Below are 17,343 nucleotides of genomic sequence, written 5' to 3' on the forward strand. Positions count from 1 at the left end.
GCAGCTGTGTGTACTATTGTATGGCCTTTGTATGTCCTTTTGAATTCAGCATCTTAACACATTCCTGTCATCGTAATGTTCAAGTTTGTATTTTTAAAAACTGAGCACAGTGAAAAACTTTTTTGAATCATTTTTATTTTGGATTATAAAATCAGGGGGCAAATGCTAGGAGGCATTTAATGCAATGAACATATATGTATACATGTGCACACACCCATTTAACAAAAAAAAAGAGAGATCCTTTAGTTCAGTTCAGTTCAGTTCAGTCGTTCAGTCCTGTCCAACTCTTTGCGACCTCATGAATCACAGCACGCCAGGCCTCCCTGTCCATCACCAACTCCCGGAGTTCACTCAAACTCACGTCCATCGAGTCAGTGATGCCATCCAGCCATCTCATCCTCTGTCATCCCCTTCTCCTCCTGGCCCCAATCCCTCCCAGCATCAGAGTCTTTTCCAATGAGTCAACTCTTTGCATAAGGTGGCCAAAGTACTGGAGTTTCAGCTTTAGCATCATTCCTTCTGAAGAACACCCAGGGCTGATCTCCTTTAGAATGGACTGGTTGGATCTCCTTGCAGTCCAAGGAGAGATCCTTACTTATCTAATAAAAAGGTAAGCAAGCAGATATGAAATCTCATGCTAAAGGACAGAAGCTTCATCCAGTGATGTCTATGACAGGGTTATGAAAACAAGATACAGAATTTAAGGTTTTTCTAATGATATAAATACTTGCTTAGCTCTAAAGATGTCATCACATACATATTTCCATAATATTAGCTCCCTATAGTTGCTTTGAAAAAATTATGAAAATTATCAACAAACTTGGTGGCTTAAAATAATATACATTTATTATTTTCTTTTTATTTGATTCACAAGCAGCACATTTATTCCTAGGATATAAACAAAAATAAACCCAATGTAGACCTTCACTTTTGTTTTCCTGTTTCATAGCCTCTCTGAATTATATCTGCTCTTCATTGATGATAAATCAAGCACTTGTGACAATGGATGTTATTGAGTGGCATTTATTATTTTACAGTTCTGGAGATTAGAAGTTGGAACTGAGTTTCTCCAGGCTAAAATGAAGGTTCACCAGAGCTGCCTTCCTTCTAGAAGGTCTAGGGGAGAGTCCTTGTTCTTGCCTTTTTCAGTTTATAGGCTGCCTGCCTGCATATTGTGGCTCCTGGACTGTTTCCATTTCCCAAGCCAGCAATGTGCGGCTGAGGACGTCTCATGTTGCATTGCTTCTGCCTCTCTCTATCTTTCGTTTATAAGGAACCTTGTAATTACATGGGGCCCACTTGGATAATCCAGGATAATTTCCTCATGCCAAGATTAGCTGATAGCTATTAGCTGGTTAATTCTTCTCTCCATGTAACCTAACATATTCATGTATTCTAAAGATTAGGATGGGAGCATTTTGGGAGGGCCATTATTCTGTCCACGACACATAATTTGTATACACTGATTGAACTGATTACTTTTTCAGTATCCTATTCCAATAGCACTGTCCTATAGCGATAATTATAATGATAACAACAGGTTATAGGCTAACCATATAAGAGATCAAAAGATCAAATAAAAAGTTATTATCACAGATCTTCTAAAAATGTTTAAGACATTGGCAGGTAGCTTATCTTTCTTGAGAAATGACTCAGCCAAGCAGTAGAAGGATTCATTTAGATAACATTTTATTTGTTAGAGCAAGATTTGACAGACTTCATTTTAACAGCTGGAGAAATTAAGTTAAAATCTCAACATTTGGTGTATTGGCATACTTTTACAGGTAAGTGCAGACCAATTACATATATTTTGAAATAAAATCCCTGCTTCTATATTTTAATTTGAAGATTGGAAGGTAGAAGACTTACATTTTAGGAGATATATTTTACTAGTGGAAAACTGTCAGAAAATATATTCTTTGTGGAAGTTTATACAGTCAGTTCTCAATGATCTCTTTGTTATAAATAACATTTTTAATGTGTACTTTTCTGAACAGAAAAAAATAGCAATTCACTTTATGAATACTTTCATATTTACAGTGCCCTTTTAAAAATAGTAAGTTAAAAGGGAATATTGCAATGTGAACCATAATATTTCTAAAATATAAAGAACTCAAATATATGAGTCTAATGAGATACAGTATTTTTCACTGCACTGAAAGGTTATGGAATAGAGTACTTCAGGTTTATATACATGATTTTTACATTTACAGGCATGAACAATATTATATTCTGACACATTTATGTACTACTGAATAACCATTTGAAGTCACAATCTGTGAAATAAGTATAGAAAGAGCATATACTTCATTCTAATATTAACATAAAAACAGAACAGAAATGTTTAGTTTTTCCTTTTGTGAAGTTTTGTGTTTTCTATTGGAATAGAAAGTTGATGTAACAGGTACAAGTTGTTTCAGTAAAACTTGAAGTTCAGAACAACTCATGGAATTGTAAGATGTGCTTATTCAATTCTCATCTACTTTACAAAACACCAAGTCTGCTCAAAATACATCTCATTGTTATAACATTCACTCTCTTTTTACTGTTTCATATTCTACCCCTTCATTCTCTTATGTTTTACTTTCTGTAACAGAGCTCATTACCAAGGTGATAGAGGACTAGTTTCAAAGGCAACACGAGTCACAATAATATCAAGCCAGTGGGTTTCCTTCAGGACAGTCATACGTTTTTTTTGTGTTAGAAAGAAAATCTTTCCTTGGGTTCAGTGATATCATTCGGAAAAACTAATTACTTTCCAAATATCTGCAATACTATTTTTGACACAGCTAAGTAAGTCATGTAGAAAAGCTTACTACAGCTATATGGTACATAAATTTATTTTGTATTATCTACAGTTCCTACACAGTAAACAGAAAAATGGATTTAAAATATTTGATTATCTTGTAATTAATAATTGGACAATTTGTTTGAATCATATTTATACATTGGCCATCCACAGCTAGGCATTTTTATTTCTGCATAACAATAACCATCTATAGTTCTGTTTACCTCAAACATCCGAAACAACAAGGGACATTTTTGAATAATCTATAATATTCTTCTTGGATCTAAAAAAGAGAAAAAAATAAAGTAAGAAATGTGAAACATAATTGCAACAATCACATCAATTTATTTTCAAATCACATTAAACTTATATTTGGTTTATAAATTATTGTTGCTTTCTGATTATATGTCAGAACACACTCAAGTGAATGTAAGCTGTATTATTTATATTCCTACTAGCAAGTTTTTAAAAGCACATTTTGCTACAAACAACAGGTGTTCTGATTATTTCAATGCTAAGATGTACTGCATTTAGGCAATAAAGGCACAAGTCATAAATTTATGAAAATGAGAATTTTTATCAATTTGTTCACTGATGCTACATATCTATACTAGAAGGTTGACAAGAGTAACAAATCATTTACCTTTCTAGATAAGATACACAAGAATAAGAAGATGAACATCCCCTGGAAAGCATTGCTGACGGTGAAGAGATAAGCTGTCACCACCGATGCATGTACAACATGGAGAACGCCAAAGATCCAGGTGGTGCCAAGGAGGAAGAGGAGGGCAAGAGCTCCTCGGGCACAAGACCTAGAAGAAATTTGCAATGCTCCAGCTGAGAAAGCTGTGAAGACTTAACACATCCTCAAATCCCTTAAATTTTGTAGGCAGTTGGAATAACCCAGAAATCTTTGGTAAAGACCAACAAGAATTTTGAAACTGATAAACTGTGCCATAGTTACATGGGACAGGCTAGGGTATACTAGTGCACTGTGGCTGAGACATGTGTCCAAATTCAAGGCAGCATTATTAAAATCTGGTAGTTTTTGAGAAATTTCCTTAATCTTAAAATATGCTCATCTGGTATACTATAGTGTGTATGCTTTGATTTCAAAATCAATGTTGCAGGAACTCCTGGAGCTAAGACATATAGCTGTTAGGAAGTAGTCTCCCTAAGAAACCTTGAAAAATATACCATGTGGATTTAGGTCAGCACATAGGCAGGACATCAAAGGAAGCTTCTGCTTTCCTTTTAGGCTCAGTAGAGAAGAACATGTAAGATATAAAAGAACAATTTGGGGGGGAGGGGTTTCCAATACAGTTACTTCAAAGTAAATTCATGTTAGAATGCTGATTTCTTGAAAAACAAAACAAAACAAAACAAAACACAGGAACATACTCTCACATATTTTCAACTTACTGCCTCTGAGTTTTGGTAAAACATTCAATCCAGCTCACTGAGGATACTGCCTTGAAAATTAGGCAACTGATGCTTATTTTCTCATTCATTCTTAGTGCAATCATTCTTTACTGCAGAAGATATTTTTGCAGTGTACCACAGAAAATGAGTCATTTTCAACTTTACTAAAACCAGCAACTTACATGTTACTATGAATGGTGAGGAGTAAAAGAGTAATCAAACATTTGCTAAATTCTAACTATAAATCTTGTGCAAGATATTGAAACTACAGAAGTGTTCCCAAGCGACCCAAATGTCAGTTGTTTCTAATGTTCCCTACAGTACACTGCAGTTTTTCCTGAACAAACCACTTTCAAGATCTCAATAAATCAGTTTTAAAGGGCAGGAGGTGAGGAAAAATCATGGCAGCATGCAAACTAGGAATCACAAGAAAGAAACACAGCTACTAAGCTCTGAGAACTGCTTTGAGAAGATCTTAAGGCTGGCTTTTATCTTAAAATGTAGTCATTATCTTTTTTTTTTTTTTCCCAAAAGGGAGTATGTTCAAAAAAGATTACTTACCATTTGATCTGTGGTGATTACAGGCTTATTAAATATATTAAGTGCTATTTAGCAGTAACTATTTTAAATATGATGGGAGAAAATGTGAAAAAATAATTTAAAAACTGCCTTCCAAAAATTATTTGCACTTTAAGTTACTAAAGCTTTGAATTGCTAAAGAAAATACAATTGAAGAAATGCTTACCTTATGTTCTCATAGCAACTAACTTCTGGTTTCAACCCTGCAGTGTGACGAAAAACTTTGTATATGATAACTCCAAATGCCAAGAGATTAACCTGAGAAAATAATTTCAAGAGATAATTTTCATAACAAACTAGATACATATAAATAAAATAAACACGTGTCAAAGATATAAAATAAATAAAAACCAGCAAACCATGGCATTTTTATGTATATTAAGAAGTACAAATCCTCTGATAGACGTATGCAAACAAAGATGTGTTGATCTTTACAATACCACTGAAAATTGTCAGTACAAATCATAGTAGTACAATTCGCCAGATTGTATTAAGCACCTGTTCAAGAATTTCTTCAGATGTTACAATCATGTCTACAGATTGATGAATATCATCTTCTGCCAATAATATGGTTAATATACATATTAAGATAAATTTCGGTTTGAAAAACTTAATGTTTGAGAAATCAAATTTTTGTTCATTAAATTGTGTGCTATTTCTTTGAAATATAATATATAATAATATATAATTTTAGTGATAATTCTGTCAATCCTTTGAAAATTTTAACTGGAAAAGAGAATTTGAAAGGAAATTAGAAAAAACACTCTCAAGTTCTATCACTATAAAAAGTTTGAATAAACTTTGTTTTGTATGGTTCCTTTAGCTATCTCTTTTAATATTATGCTGAGATTTAATTTTCCTAAATTTAACCTCATAAACTTTCAAAATGAATGTTTCAATGAAATATATGTTTGTTTGAAGACATATACATTTTACTGATAAATATTTATATTCTATTATCTATATTCCCGAGTATTGGTTATACAGAATGCAGAGAATTTTTACCCCTTCTAAAATGACTTTATTATGAAAAATTTCCATTTCTTTTTTTTCCTTTTCCTGTATTCTTGGTGATTTGTAAGCCATATTTACAGTGTCAGAGGATTAATTGAGGGATATATTTTATTTTATTTTTAAAATATAAATTTATTTATACTGGATGCTTGAGGGATATATTTTAAATGTATATTTTTAAACAAAAGCATACTAATAATGTGAAATATTAAACTTACAAAAATAATTTGTAGATTAATCTTCTATTGAATATACTTTATTAACCCAAACAGATTTTTCAAAAGCATTTTATAACAGCAGTAGCAAAGTGCAATATTCTAATTTTTTGGCTAATTGTTATACTAGTATTTCAGAAACATAGAAAAATTATGTTTTTTCTTCCATATTCTAAAAATTTTACATAGCTTTTGAAAATCATAGGGGTTTCCTCGAAGGCTCAGTGGTAAAGAATCCACCTGCAATGCAGGAGCCACAGGAAGATCTCCTGGAGGAGGAAATGGCAACCCACTCCAGCATTCTTGTCTGGAAAATCTCATGGACAGAGGAGGTGGCAGGGTACAGTCCAAAGGGTCAGAAAGAGTAGGACAAAACTGAGCAACTGAGCACAAACACAGCACTGAAAATGGTATTTATTAGTTACTGATTCAAAAGCAGTATAAAATAATAGATCAGATAATTTCATATTGTCATGTCTCCATGGAGAGGTTCTTGAGAGAAACTCTTAAGAGGAATATGGATCTAGTCCCTTCTCCTGCTTCCAAATATTTATTGCTTCCAATTATATGATTAATAAATTCTTATTAAGTAAGGAGCCCATGCAAATAAAAGAATTCAGCAATTGTAGAGGAGAGATAAAATATATTTAAATTGATTCAGTTGACAAGTTTCATGCTCTGTTACATGCTCAAACAATTACACTGAATGACAATTTAATATTAATTTCATAAATAGTCTTTGCTATTTACGAAAGAGAGATGTTTAGTATTTTCTAGATTTCTATAGCTACAGCTTCTTTAAATAAATTTGGGAACAGTTGTATTTAATTTTATACATTTTTTAAAATAAGGAAAAGTATTAAAATTTGGTTAGTATAAATAATATACTCAAAACATTATTAGTTTGAAATCTTCAGAGAATTTTATGAGGTGTTTATATTGAACTTATCTCAACAAAAGAAGAGTTGTAAGATAAAATAATATTAAATTTTAAAATGATTTTTCACCAATGAAAGTTAGTGGTTAACATTTATAATCTTTATTAGAGTTTCTTAAAATTCTAATTTTGATAAAACACATTTGGAAAACAGTTGCTCTTACGGTTTCTCACAAATGCATATGCATTTTGGATATGCTTTTACATCATATGCTAAAATAATGAAGAATAAAATGGAACATTCTCTATGGGTGATCTAGTTATGGAAAGTACATGTTTTCTACATAAAAGGGAAAATGTTTACACATAAAATAGGTGCTACTATAGAAACAGGAGACTGATTCTTAGTCCATAAACATATTTTCCCAATTGTAAGATAAAACAGGTGAAAGCATTTTTATCAAAAAAGTGTTATGGTTTTATGCAATGAAAGCAATCAGAAATACATTGTATTATTCACATTTGATGACAATACCAGTTGCTCAGTGGTAAAAAATCTGCCTGCCAATATAGGAGAAACCGGAGATGTAGCTTCAATCCCTGAGTTGGAAAGACTCCTTGCAGGAGAAAATGACAACCCACTCCAGTGTTCTGGCCTGGGAAATCCCATGGACAGAGGATCCTGGTGGGCTACAGTCCATGGGGTCTCAAAAGAGTAGGACATAACTTATCGACTAATCAACAATGAAAGTATATGGAGCATTTTATTTGCATATATTTAAAACATCTTATAAAAGGTCCACTGAAACTCCAGTACTTTGGCCACCTTATGCAAAGAGTTGACTCACTGGAAAATACTCTTGATGCTGGGAGGGATTGGGGGGAGGAGGAGAAGGGGATGACAGAGGATGAGATGGCTGGATGGCATCGCTGACTCGATGGACGTTGAGTCTGAGTGAACTCCGGGAGTTGGTGATGGACAGGGAGGCCTGGCGTGCTGCGATTCATGGGGTCACAAAGAGTCGGACATGACTGAGCGACTGAACTGAACTGAAGTGTCTGGCATAGTGGTGAGGGCTGGGTACATTTAGCATTTAAACCAGGACTTGATCAGAAATGAGGGAGAAAGGCATTTCATGATAGAAAATGGCATTTTAAAAAAGCCATGAGACCTAAAAGAGTCAAGAATGTGGTATGTCTTTAAGGAAAACAAAGGGAAGAGGAGCAGGAGGCAAGACAGAAAGAGATAAAGAGTACTTAGATTTTATCTTGAAGGCAAAGGTTTTTATTCTTTCACTCAAGAATCACTTATGCACTACAGTCCCTTTCCAAAAGAAACTTGCAGTGTAATAGGGGAGATGGCCAGTCAACAGGCGTGTACAATTCTATTCAGGAAGGGCCATGCAGTTGTTTGCAGAGTAGAGAAGGACAGGGACGACACTCTAATGCATGATTTCTAGGCCAGTCTTGAGTGGCCAAAGGAGTACAACACAGAGAAAATAAGTGGTTTGTCTGGATCTCAGTCACTGGACCTATCTACGTATACTTACTTGCTCAGACTCAGTGGATTCAAATAAGATCCTTAGGCTCTGACTTTTTCACTTGGAAATCCAATGGACATGATGAATTAAAATGTCAAAAATTAAACTACTATTCTCCTAAAGAATCCATTTTCGCTGTAAACTTTACCAACTTATATCTCGTTTTTTAGCAGTAATCAAGTTTATTCATCAACAAATCTTTCATCTTTACCTTCAAAACATATTTGGAATATGACCACCGCATAACGTCTTTACATTTCCCTCTGGAAGAGGACACCGTCATCCCTCTCCTGGGCTAAAGCTTCCTAATTGGTCTCTCTGCTTGCGTCCTTGCCTTCCTACAGTCTTTTCTCGTTACAGAAGAAAGATTGACCTTTTAATAAAATGTACGTCAGATCATTTCTTTAGTCTGACCCCTCCCATAGGCTGCTATTTGAGTTAAACCTGAAAATCTCCCAACAAGGTCTGAAATGATATATTTCTTCCTTCAAATTCTACTTCTCTCTGCTTTGATCAGTTCACTCCACTCACATTGGGTTCTCTGTTCTTCCTCCAGCACACAAAGCATGCCTTCAGGTCACTGTCCTTGCAGGACCCTTAGATATCCCCTTAGCTCATTACCTCACCACCTCTGTTTAACACTACTCACCTACCTACAGACTCCCAGGGTAGCTTTGCGAAAAACTGAAACCCAAATGATAAAATCAAATCTGAGTTCAACTGCATGGAAATGCAGAGCATGATGGTATTTTTTACTGTTTTGGACAGTGCCAATTCTGTATGTTGACATGTTCTTCCCTGGCTTTCATCAGTAGGAAAGTGACAAAAACTTTCCTTAACTAAACTATAGTCAAGTTTCTATGAGCCCTCTTCTCATTCAGGCCTTGACCCTGGGCCTCAGTGCCATTTTTGCAGTGTCTAGTTTTAGCAGGAATTCTGTCGAGTCAGCTTACAGAGGATTTCCCCCTCCCCCCTTGATATGTGATCACTTTCAACGTTTAATCAAATTTTTCATCTCCCATCATTGATATCTGATCACCCTGGACTGCCATTCAGCAAGAAAGCTCTTAAAATAAGTTTAGCAAGAATTCTCCCTACATTTGATGTCTTAGTAATTTTCCATCCACAACCCCCACACATAACCTGTTCTCAGGCTATAAATCCCTGGTTGTTCTTATAGTATTCAGAGTTGTTCTTAATCCCTTATATATTGATAGTTTTGACACCTATCACAATAGTCCTGAATGAAGTCTTACTTACCATTTTAACAAGTGTTAAATATCTTTTTCCTTGACAAAACTCAAAGCCAAATCCAAGGTCATATTATAATTTTCAGCAAATTTGGGATAACTGGAAAAACCTACATTTATTCCTTTTACACTGCCTCATTCTCTTTTTATTCATAAATACATAAGCTACTTTAAATTCTTTTTCTAATAGAGTTAAGAATTAGTATCACCTAAAGGCACATGCAATGACAACCCACTCCAGTGCTCTTGCCTGGAAAATTCCATGGGCAGAGGAGCCTGGTAGGCTGCAGTCCATGGGGTCGTTAAGAGTCAGACACGACTGAGCGACTTCACTTTCACTTTTCACTTCCATGCATTGAAGAAAGAAGTGGCAACCCACTCCAGTGTTCTTGCCTGGAGAATCCCAGGGACGGGGGAGCCTGGTGGGCTGCCATCTATGGGATCACACAGAGTCGGACACGATGACTTAGCAGCAGCAGAGACATATGAGTTCATTTACTAAGAGGTGGAAATTAAGTTGAAACTCTATGCATGTTTACATGGTCCTGAAAGTATCTTCTGGGAGGGAATATTTTGTTAAATAAGCATGAACCGTGTGAGATGTGATAAAAACAATACTCAGAACAAGATTATATAGAATTAAAAAAAAAAACATTTCTAATAACAAGAAATAGTTTGCAATTATTCCAGAAGTAATTATTTTGAAAATTTATAGAGAAACATCTATATTTTAGATTAAATAATTGGAAAGATACTATTAACACTGTCAATAATAACAAACTTGAATGCTTCAGTAAAGCTTTAAAATATAATGTATTGTTCTTAGTCGCTCAGTTGTGTCTGACTCTTTGTGACCACATGGATTGTAGCCTTCCAGGCTCCTCTGTCCATGGGGATTCTCCAGAAAAGGATACTGGAGTGGGTTGCCATGCCCTCCTTCAGGGGATCTTCTCAACTCAGGCATGGAACCCAGGTCTCCTGCATTGCAGGCAGATTCTTTACCATCTGAGCCACCAGGCAAGTCTTTAAAAATATAATGGAAACAATTACTGTTAACCTTAATTAGGAAAATAGACCCTTTAAAATGATTCACACTTTTGCTCATTACTGTTTACCTATGTGTGCCGATTTTAAGAGCTGTTGTTCCTTTATTATTTATCTCTAATGCTAGCATCACAAAAGCAAAGGGGCTAATTAATGACTTGCAAATTAACAGTCATTCATTATCATTTCTGTCTCAATTTTTAAAACATAGTTTTAACTTATCAACCAGGAGTCCACAATACTTTTCTAGGAATAAACAAAACAAGGACACTACATGGTAAATATAAGAACTGTGAAATTCACTGCTATACTTTAGAATACAGAGTACAGAAAAGAATAAAAATAGCTGTGGAAAAAAATCTTTCAAAATAATTTCCTTTGCTTCATCTTAAGTGATATTTATCTATACAGATATCTGTTTCTTCAGTTTATTGATACATGCAATTAATTTAAAGTTTGGCACACATACTCTGATGTTTGACAGAAAGCATTAAATTTTTTTAAGTGGGTTAGGTTTTTTTTTTTTAACTAGAAATTTAAATAGATGCATTGGTGAGAGAGCAGCTGCTAATTCTTAAAGATTAAGGCTAACGGTACATTCAACCCAAGAGCTTCAAACTCAGACTTCAAAATGAAGCATTCCAATCAGTCATTTTTTTCTCTTTCTTAGTCTTTTTCTCAATAATTGATGAAGCCATCTATATGCTGATGTCAGATCTCACCAGAAAAAATGAGAAAATTTCTCTTACAGCACTTTTAGTCCCATGCTTTAATTTTTCACATATATCAAGTGTGATCTGGTTCATTTAAGAATGTGTCATGATCACAACCATAATATCCTTTCAGATAGTTTTATTACCTTTAAATTAACTGGACTAGAACAAAACTGCTTCTGCTATGGACGAAAGGTGCTTTTTACTGGCTTACCAAGAGGCTATAAAAAAAGAAGACCCATTCTCAATCCTTAGACCACTGCAGAGATGGCTAAGTAGTTCTTAATTTAAGCTTTAAAATGAAAAGATAATATATTAATACAAAAAATCTATTAGCTAGATTGGAATTAAGTGCTGAGAGTTTGATCTTCTGATTTTCTTTAAAAAAAAAATTTGGAATTGCTCTTTTACATGTCTTGCAGGGGGATGGGTTAGTTGCTAATTCATGTCCGACTCTTGCGACCCCATGGACTGTAGCCTGTCAGGCTCTTCTGTCCATAGGATTCTCTAGGCAAGAATACTGGAGTGGGTTGCCATTTCCTTCTACAGGGTATCTTCCTGACCCAGGAATCAAATCCAGGTCTCTGGAATTGCAGGCAGATTCTTTACCGACTGAGCTACGAGGAAGCTCATGCCTTAATTACATGCCTTAGTTACAGGATATTCACATAGTACTGGGTTATGTGATAAGTGGAATAATATGCCCCTCCAAAAAAATGTCTACACCCTAACATCTGGAACCCTGTGAGTACAGCAAAAGGGATTTTACAGATAGAATTAAGGTTATAGACTTTAGGATAAGAAAGTTATCCTGGATCAAAAAGGGCTCAATGTCAACATGTGAGCCCTTAACCAAAAAGGAAGGCAAAAGAGAGCCAGCAGAGAGATGCTGCAGAAGGCAGGAGAGATGGGGCAGAAGTGAAGGTCAGAAAGCAGAGAAGACCAAGTGGGCCATGAGGCAGGAAATGTGGGAGCCTCCACAAATAGAGTCTGCTGCTGCTGCTGTTGCTTCAATCGTGTCCGACTCTGTGCGCCCCCATAAACGGAAGCCCACCAGGCTCCCCCGTCCCTGGGATTCTCCAGGCAAGAACACTGGAGTGGGTTGCCATTTCCTTCTCCAATGCATGCAGTGAAAAGTGAAAGTGAAGTCGCTCAGTCTTGTCTGACTCTTTGTGACCCCATGGACTGCAGCCTACCAGGCTCCTCTGCCCATGGAATTTTCCAGGCAAGAGCACTGGAGTGGGTTGCCACTGCCTTCTCTGAAATGAAGTCTGACATCTGTCCAAAAGTCAGGAAAGAAATCAAATTGCATGAAGCTGAATTTGGCCAACAATCTGAATAAGCACAGAAATAAATTCTCCCCTAAAGTTTCCATGATGGCTTTTGTGTTGTTTTTAGCCCAGTGAGTCTCTGAGCAGAGGAGTCAGTTGAGCCTCTCTGTTTGCAGACCTCTGACCTCCCCTACTGTGAACTCACAGATTTGTGGCCAAGAAGTTTGTAATAATTTGTTATTACAGCATCAGTAAAACACCCTGTGTTAGTTTACTATCACTGATTACCTTGATATAGATATTAAATCCCACATAGTTACAGTATTTATTTTTAAAATAAAAATTTTAAATCCAGCTTAAAACCAATGCTAATGTATCAATAACTCATATTTATTATTGATGTTCTAGATATTTTGTGGGTAGTCAATTATATGAAAACATTTATTATTTGTGAAATCTGTCTCTGTGTTTCCTAAAGTAAAAAGATCAAGCCAAGTTATAACTTGTAAATTACTTCCTTTTCAGCAAATCATAAATGGTCTATACTTTCAAGTACTTGTCAAATTTTCTTCATTATAACATTAATACCTACCTTTATAGGTCTTTCTCGTAGTGTGGCCAGATTAGTAAATAAAAATATAGGATGCCAGTTAAATTTGAATTTCAGAAAAATGACAATGTAATTTTTTAGTGTAAGTGTATTCCATACAACATTGAGAATATACTTAAAAAATAATTTGTTGTTTATCTGAAAGTCAAAGCACATGAGCATTCTGTGGTTTGTATGACAATTCTCATTTCATAGCTTCCAAATTATTCTCTCATCTGATCCTTTTTATAATCTGAGGACACTGACTTCATAGTAGAAAACCCCAAGGACATTATCCTTTCAATGAAGGCTGATCTATAATTGTTTGAAAAGAGATCTCAAAGGAGGAGGGGGTGAATTTTCAGACATTGCAACCACTGTGGAACCTGAACATGTGTGAATGTACTGAGACTGATAAAATACCCTGATAAAATTACATTGTCATTTTTCTGAAATTCGAATTTAACTGGAATCCTATTTTTATTTACTAATCTGGCAACACTATGAGAAAGACCTGAAGGCATATAGCGGCTGAAAGCACATTTAAAATGTTTGAGCCCAGTAAAGAATACATGCAGGCTTGGCAGAACTCCCTCTGGAAATCCCAAGATCTGCGTGATGAAGCTGTGCCAGGAAGCAATTGATTGGGTTCAGATCAGTTCAGTTCAGTCGCTCGTCGTATCCGACTCTTTGCAACCCCATGAATTGCAGCACGCACCAGATAAACACCTTTTGCTAATAAAGTAATAGTCGTAAGACAAGCTGAACCCTGAGACCTTTAGTGCAGTGCAGCAAGGTATGCACCTGAACACACCCCTCCTCAAGCAACAAAATACAAAGAAACTATGTGGGACTAAAATTAAGTGTGGCCGATTCTGGACAAAAGATACAGAGAGACCAATAAACTCAACTAACACTTTTGAAGAACCTGGAGCAAAAGCAGGGCTCAGGAGCAAAAGCAGGGTACTGCACATGCCCCCTGCACACAACACCACCTAAGTGGTGGGCAAGCCACCTAAGCCATCCTTGTGGCCTGACCCCGGAACACATCCCTACCCTCACCCCATATATGGAACAAGTTCATCCTCTCAGGGAGCAAGCGGGCAAGGACACCTGTTGCTTGTTCTCGCCACCCCCCCAACCCCCCGCTGCAGCAGGGTCTCCAATAAAGCTTTGTTTGAATTTCTTGTCTGGTCTGTGATCAATTTCTACTGATTAAGGAGGCCAAGAACCCTGGTCAGTAATAGAAATGAATTTTTCAAAGTTTAGATGATAAATTGCATTAGTATAAACTTGGAGGAAACACAGAATTTGTGATGCCAATGAGTTTGTTGATCTTTTATTAGAACTGTGGAGTGGACTAACTTCCCCTACATTAGCTTCATGACACTGCTAGGAGACATTTCTTTCCCAGCATCACAAGCCTCATCTTTTTAAAATATTCCCTAGGCTCAGTATTGAGCAGCTTTGGGAATATCTAGAATATCCTCTCCTGAGGCTAACGCCTGGCACGTGAGAGAGCAAACTATGGAGAAATGGGAGTGCAGTTTATAACTATAGGAAAAGAATATTCAGCAATCTGAAATATACTGAAACATCTGCAAGAATCTGAAAATACAGTATATTTAAGTAGGTTTTAAATATCCAAAGAGGAGAGTATCCCTCACAGATTATTCTGGGATATTAACAGTGTATTAATGGACATGAACTTGAGCAAACTCCAGGAGATAGCAGAGGACAGGGAAGCCAGTCAGCCTGCTGAAGTTCATAGGGTCGCAAAGAGTCGGACATGACTTAGCAACTGAACAACATTAACAATATCCCTGATACTTGACAATCTCAAGATATACGCTTTAAAACACAGCAATACTCTCCCAACAGGCCTTTACTTCTTGGGTATACAACTGGATGAATTGTTCTACCATTTTTCATATACTCAATATCCAAAACAGAGACTCAGATCTTTAAAAAAAAATTATACTAATATTTATTGAGTGTTTTCTATGTGCCAGACACACTATTCTCAGCCTTCTTTATTTATTCATTTATTTAACCCTCATATGAACTTTATAGGATAAGTATTTATTCTTCTTAATATTATCATTACAGAGAGTCCCTCATTTTTGATTTAGGATTTCTTGACTTTACAGTGGTGGGAAAGTGATATGCATTCAGTAGAAACTGTATTTCAAATTTTGAATTTTGATTTTTCCCAGTCTTGTTATATGTGGTATGGTACTCTCTTGATGCTGGGTGGGGGGCAGCGAGCCTCAGCTCCCAGTCAGCCCCACGGTTGCCAGGGTAAACAACCAGGACACTGACAAATATCTGTACCCATACAACCACTCAGTTTTTCTCTTTCAGTATTCAAGAAATTACATGAGATATTCAATACTTTCTTACACAACAGGCTTTGTGTTAAAAGATTTGCTCAACTTTAGGCTAACATAATAATTCTGAGCATGTTTAAGGTAGGCTAGGCTTAGCTATGATGTTCTTAAAGTTAGCATTTCTACATGTATCTAATACATGGGGTTTATTTTTTTATTTTTTTAAAATTTTTACTTTATTTTACTTTACAATACTGTATTGGTTTTGCCATACATTGACGTGAATCCACCACGGGTGTACATGCATTTAGTCGAGCCATAACCCCACTGTAAGTTGAGTAAGATCTGTATCATTATATGTATTTCACATTTATGGCAACAGAAGCATAGGGAAGTTAAATACCTGGTTCAAAGTGAAACGATGTAACAGAGTCAAGATTCATATCTAGTAGACAAATTCTACAGTTAATGCTCCTAAGAACTCTGCAAAACTACCAAACTATAGATGGAGGATAAAGAGAAGTTAAACTGACATCTAAAAGTTCAAGAATTTAACTGTTCAGATGTTTATTTATTTTTGGCTGCTAACAGTAACTTTATTCTAGAAATGGTTAAAAGTAGAAAACATTAATGAGTAGCGATTTGGTTAGCTATTTGACATTGGTATTCATTGAGCTTAGTCAGTCACCAGTGACACTGAAAACGATGTAGTGTTTCACGCCAATGAACCCCTAAAGGAGACACATGCGTTCTTGATCTCTGCGGTCAAGTTTTTCCTGTGCTGCTGAACAATAGAGCTTTATATCCTTTAGAGTTCAAGTGTGGTTACTGGGTTCATGTCAGTGGTCTTATGTGGAATATAAAAATAATTTATTACTACACAGGAAGAACACATTAGAGTTCTTACTGATATTTTTCCAAGGAAAAATTGAAGTTTACTACTTAAAATATAGAGGACACTGGTGCCATCACTTTTCTGCATCACTTATTCACACGTCAAATGAAAGCCATTTGGAAAAAAATTAAAAAAAACCCATATATATATATATATATACACACAAGCCATTTGGAGAGACAAGGGACTGTTACTAAAGATAGAGAAGTCCTCCCCTCCTCCCCCAACCCTTTGTTATCTTTGAGCCTCTTGCAGGGTACAGTATGTGAGCCTGCCAGGTGGCTTTCCAGATCATATCACATAGTTTAATAAAGTAGCCCTGCCAAGTGGCTCCATGGTAAAGAATCTAACTGCCAATGCAGGAGACCCAAGAGATGCAGATTGGATTCCTGGGTTGTGAAGGTACCCTGGAGAAGGAAATAGCAACCTGCTCCAGTATTCTTGCCTGGACAATTTCCTGGATAGGGAAGTCTGGCAGGCTAGCATCCACGGGGTCACAAAGAGGCCAACACGACTGAGCACAGCAATAAATGAAAAAGTAAGACCTAAAGTCTCCAAGTGTACTTTGGATTAAACTTAATACTGATAAGTATACACGAAGAAGAAAGTGACACAACTGACTTTTCTTCCTATTCCTACACTGAGTTATCTGCCATACAAGCTGCAAGTCCTCATAAATCGGTCAAGTTAAAATCCACAAATAGATTCAAATTCCAGTTCCAGTTATTTATTTCTTTGTATTGCACTTTCCTTGTCTGTAAAATATGGATAATATTAGTACTTATTTCACAGGGTTTTTGCATGTATTAAATTAC

At 35.9% G+C, this 17,343-nt stretch overlaps 1 protein-coding gene across 1 annotated transcript in view; it reads right to left on the reverse strand.

The window, feature by feature from the left end:
• Positions 1-1,672: 1,672 nt before the first annotated feature.
• Positions 1,673-17,343, reverse strand: part of ADGRL4 (adhesion G protein-coupled receptor L4) — a 139,428-nt gene continuing 123,757 nt past the window's right edge. The window contains exons 13-15 of the mRNA XM_004002105.6: positions 4,956-5,047; positions 3,432-3,600; positions 1,673-3,071 (exon numbers count right to left, since the gene is read on the reverse strand). Coding sequence (XP_004002154.1) covers positions 3,009-3,071; positions 3,432-3,600; positions 4,956-5,047 — 324 coding nt within the window. The 3' untranslated portion in view covers positions 1,673-3,008. The remainder of the gene's footprint in view (positions 3,072-3,431; positions 3,601-4,955; positions 5,048-17,343) is intronic.

This window comes from Ovis aries, chromosome 1, assembly GCF_016772045.2.
Source record: "Ovis aries strain OAR_USU_Benz2616 breed Rambouillet chromosome 1, ARS-UI_Ramb_v3.0, whole genome shotgun sequence".
Taxonomy (NCBI): Eukaryota; Metazoa; Chordata; class Mammalia; order Artiodactyla; family Bovidae; genus Ovis; species Ovis aries.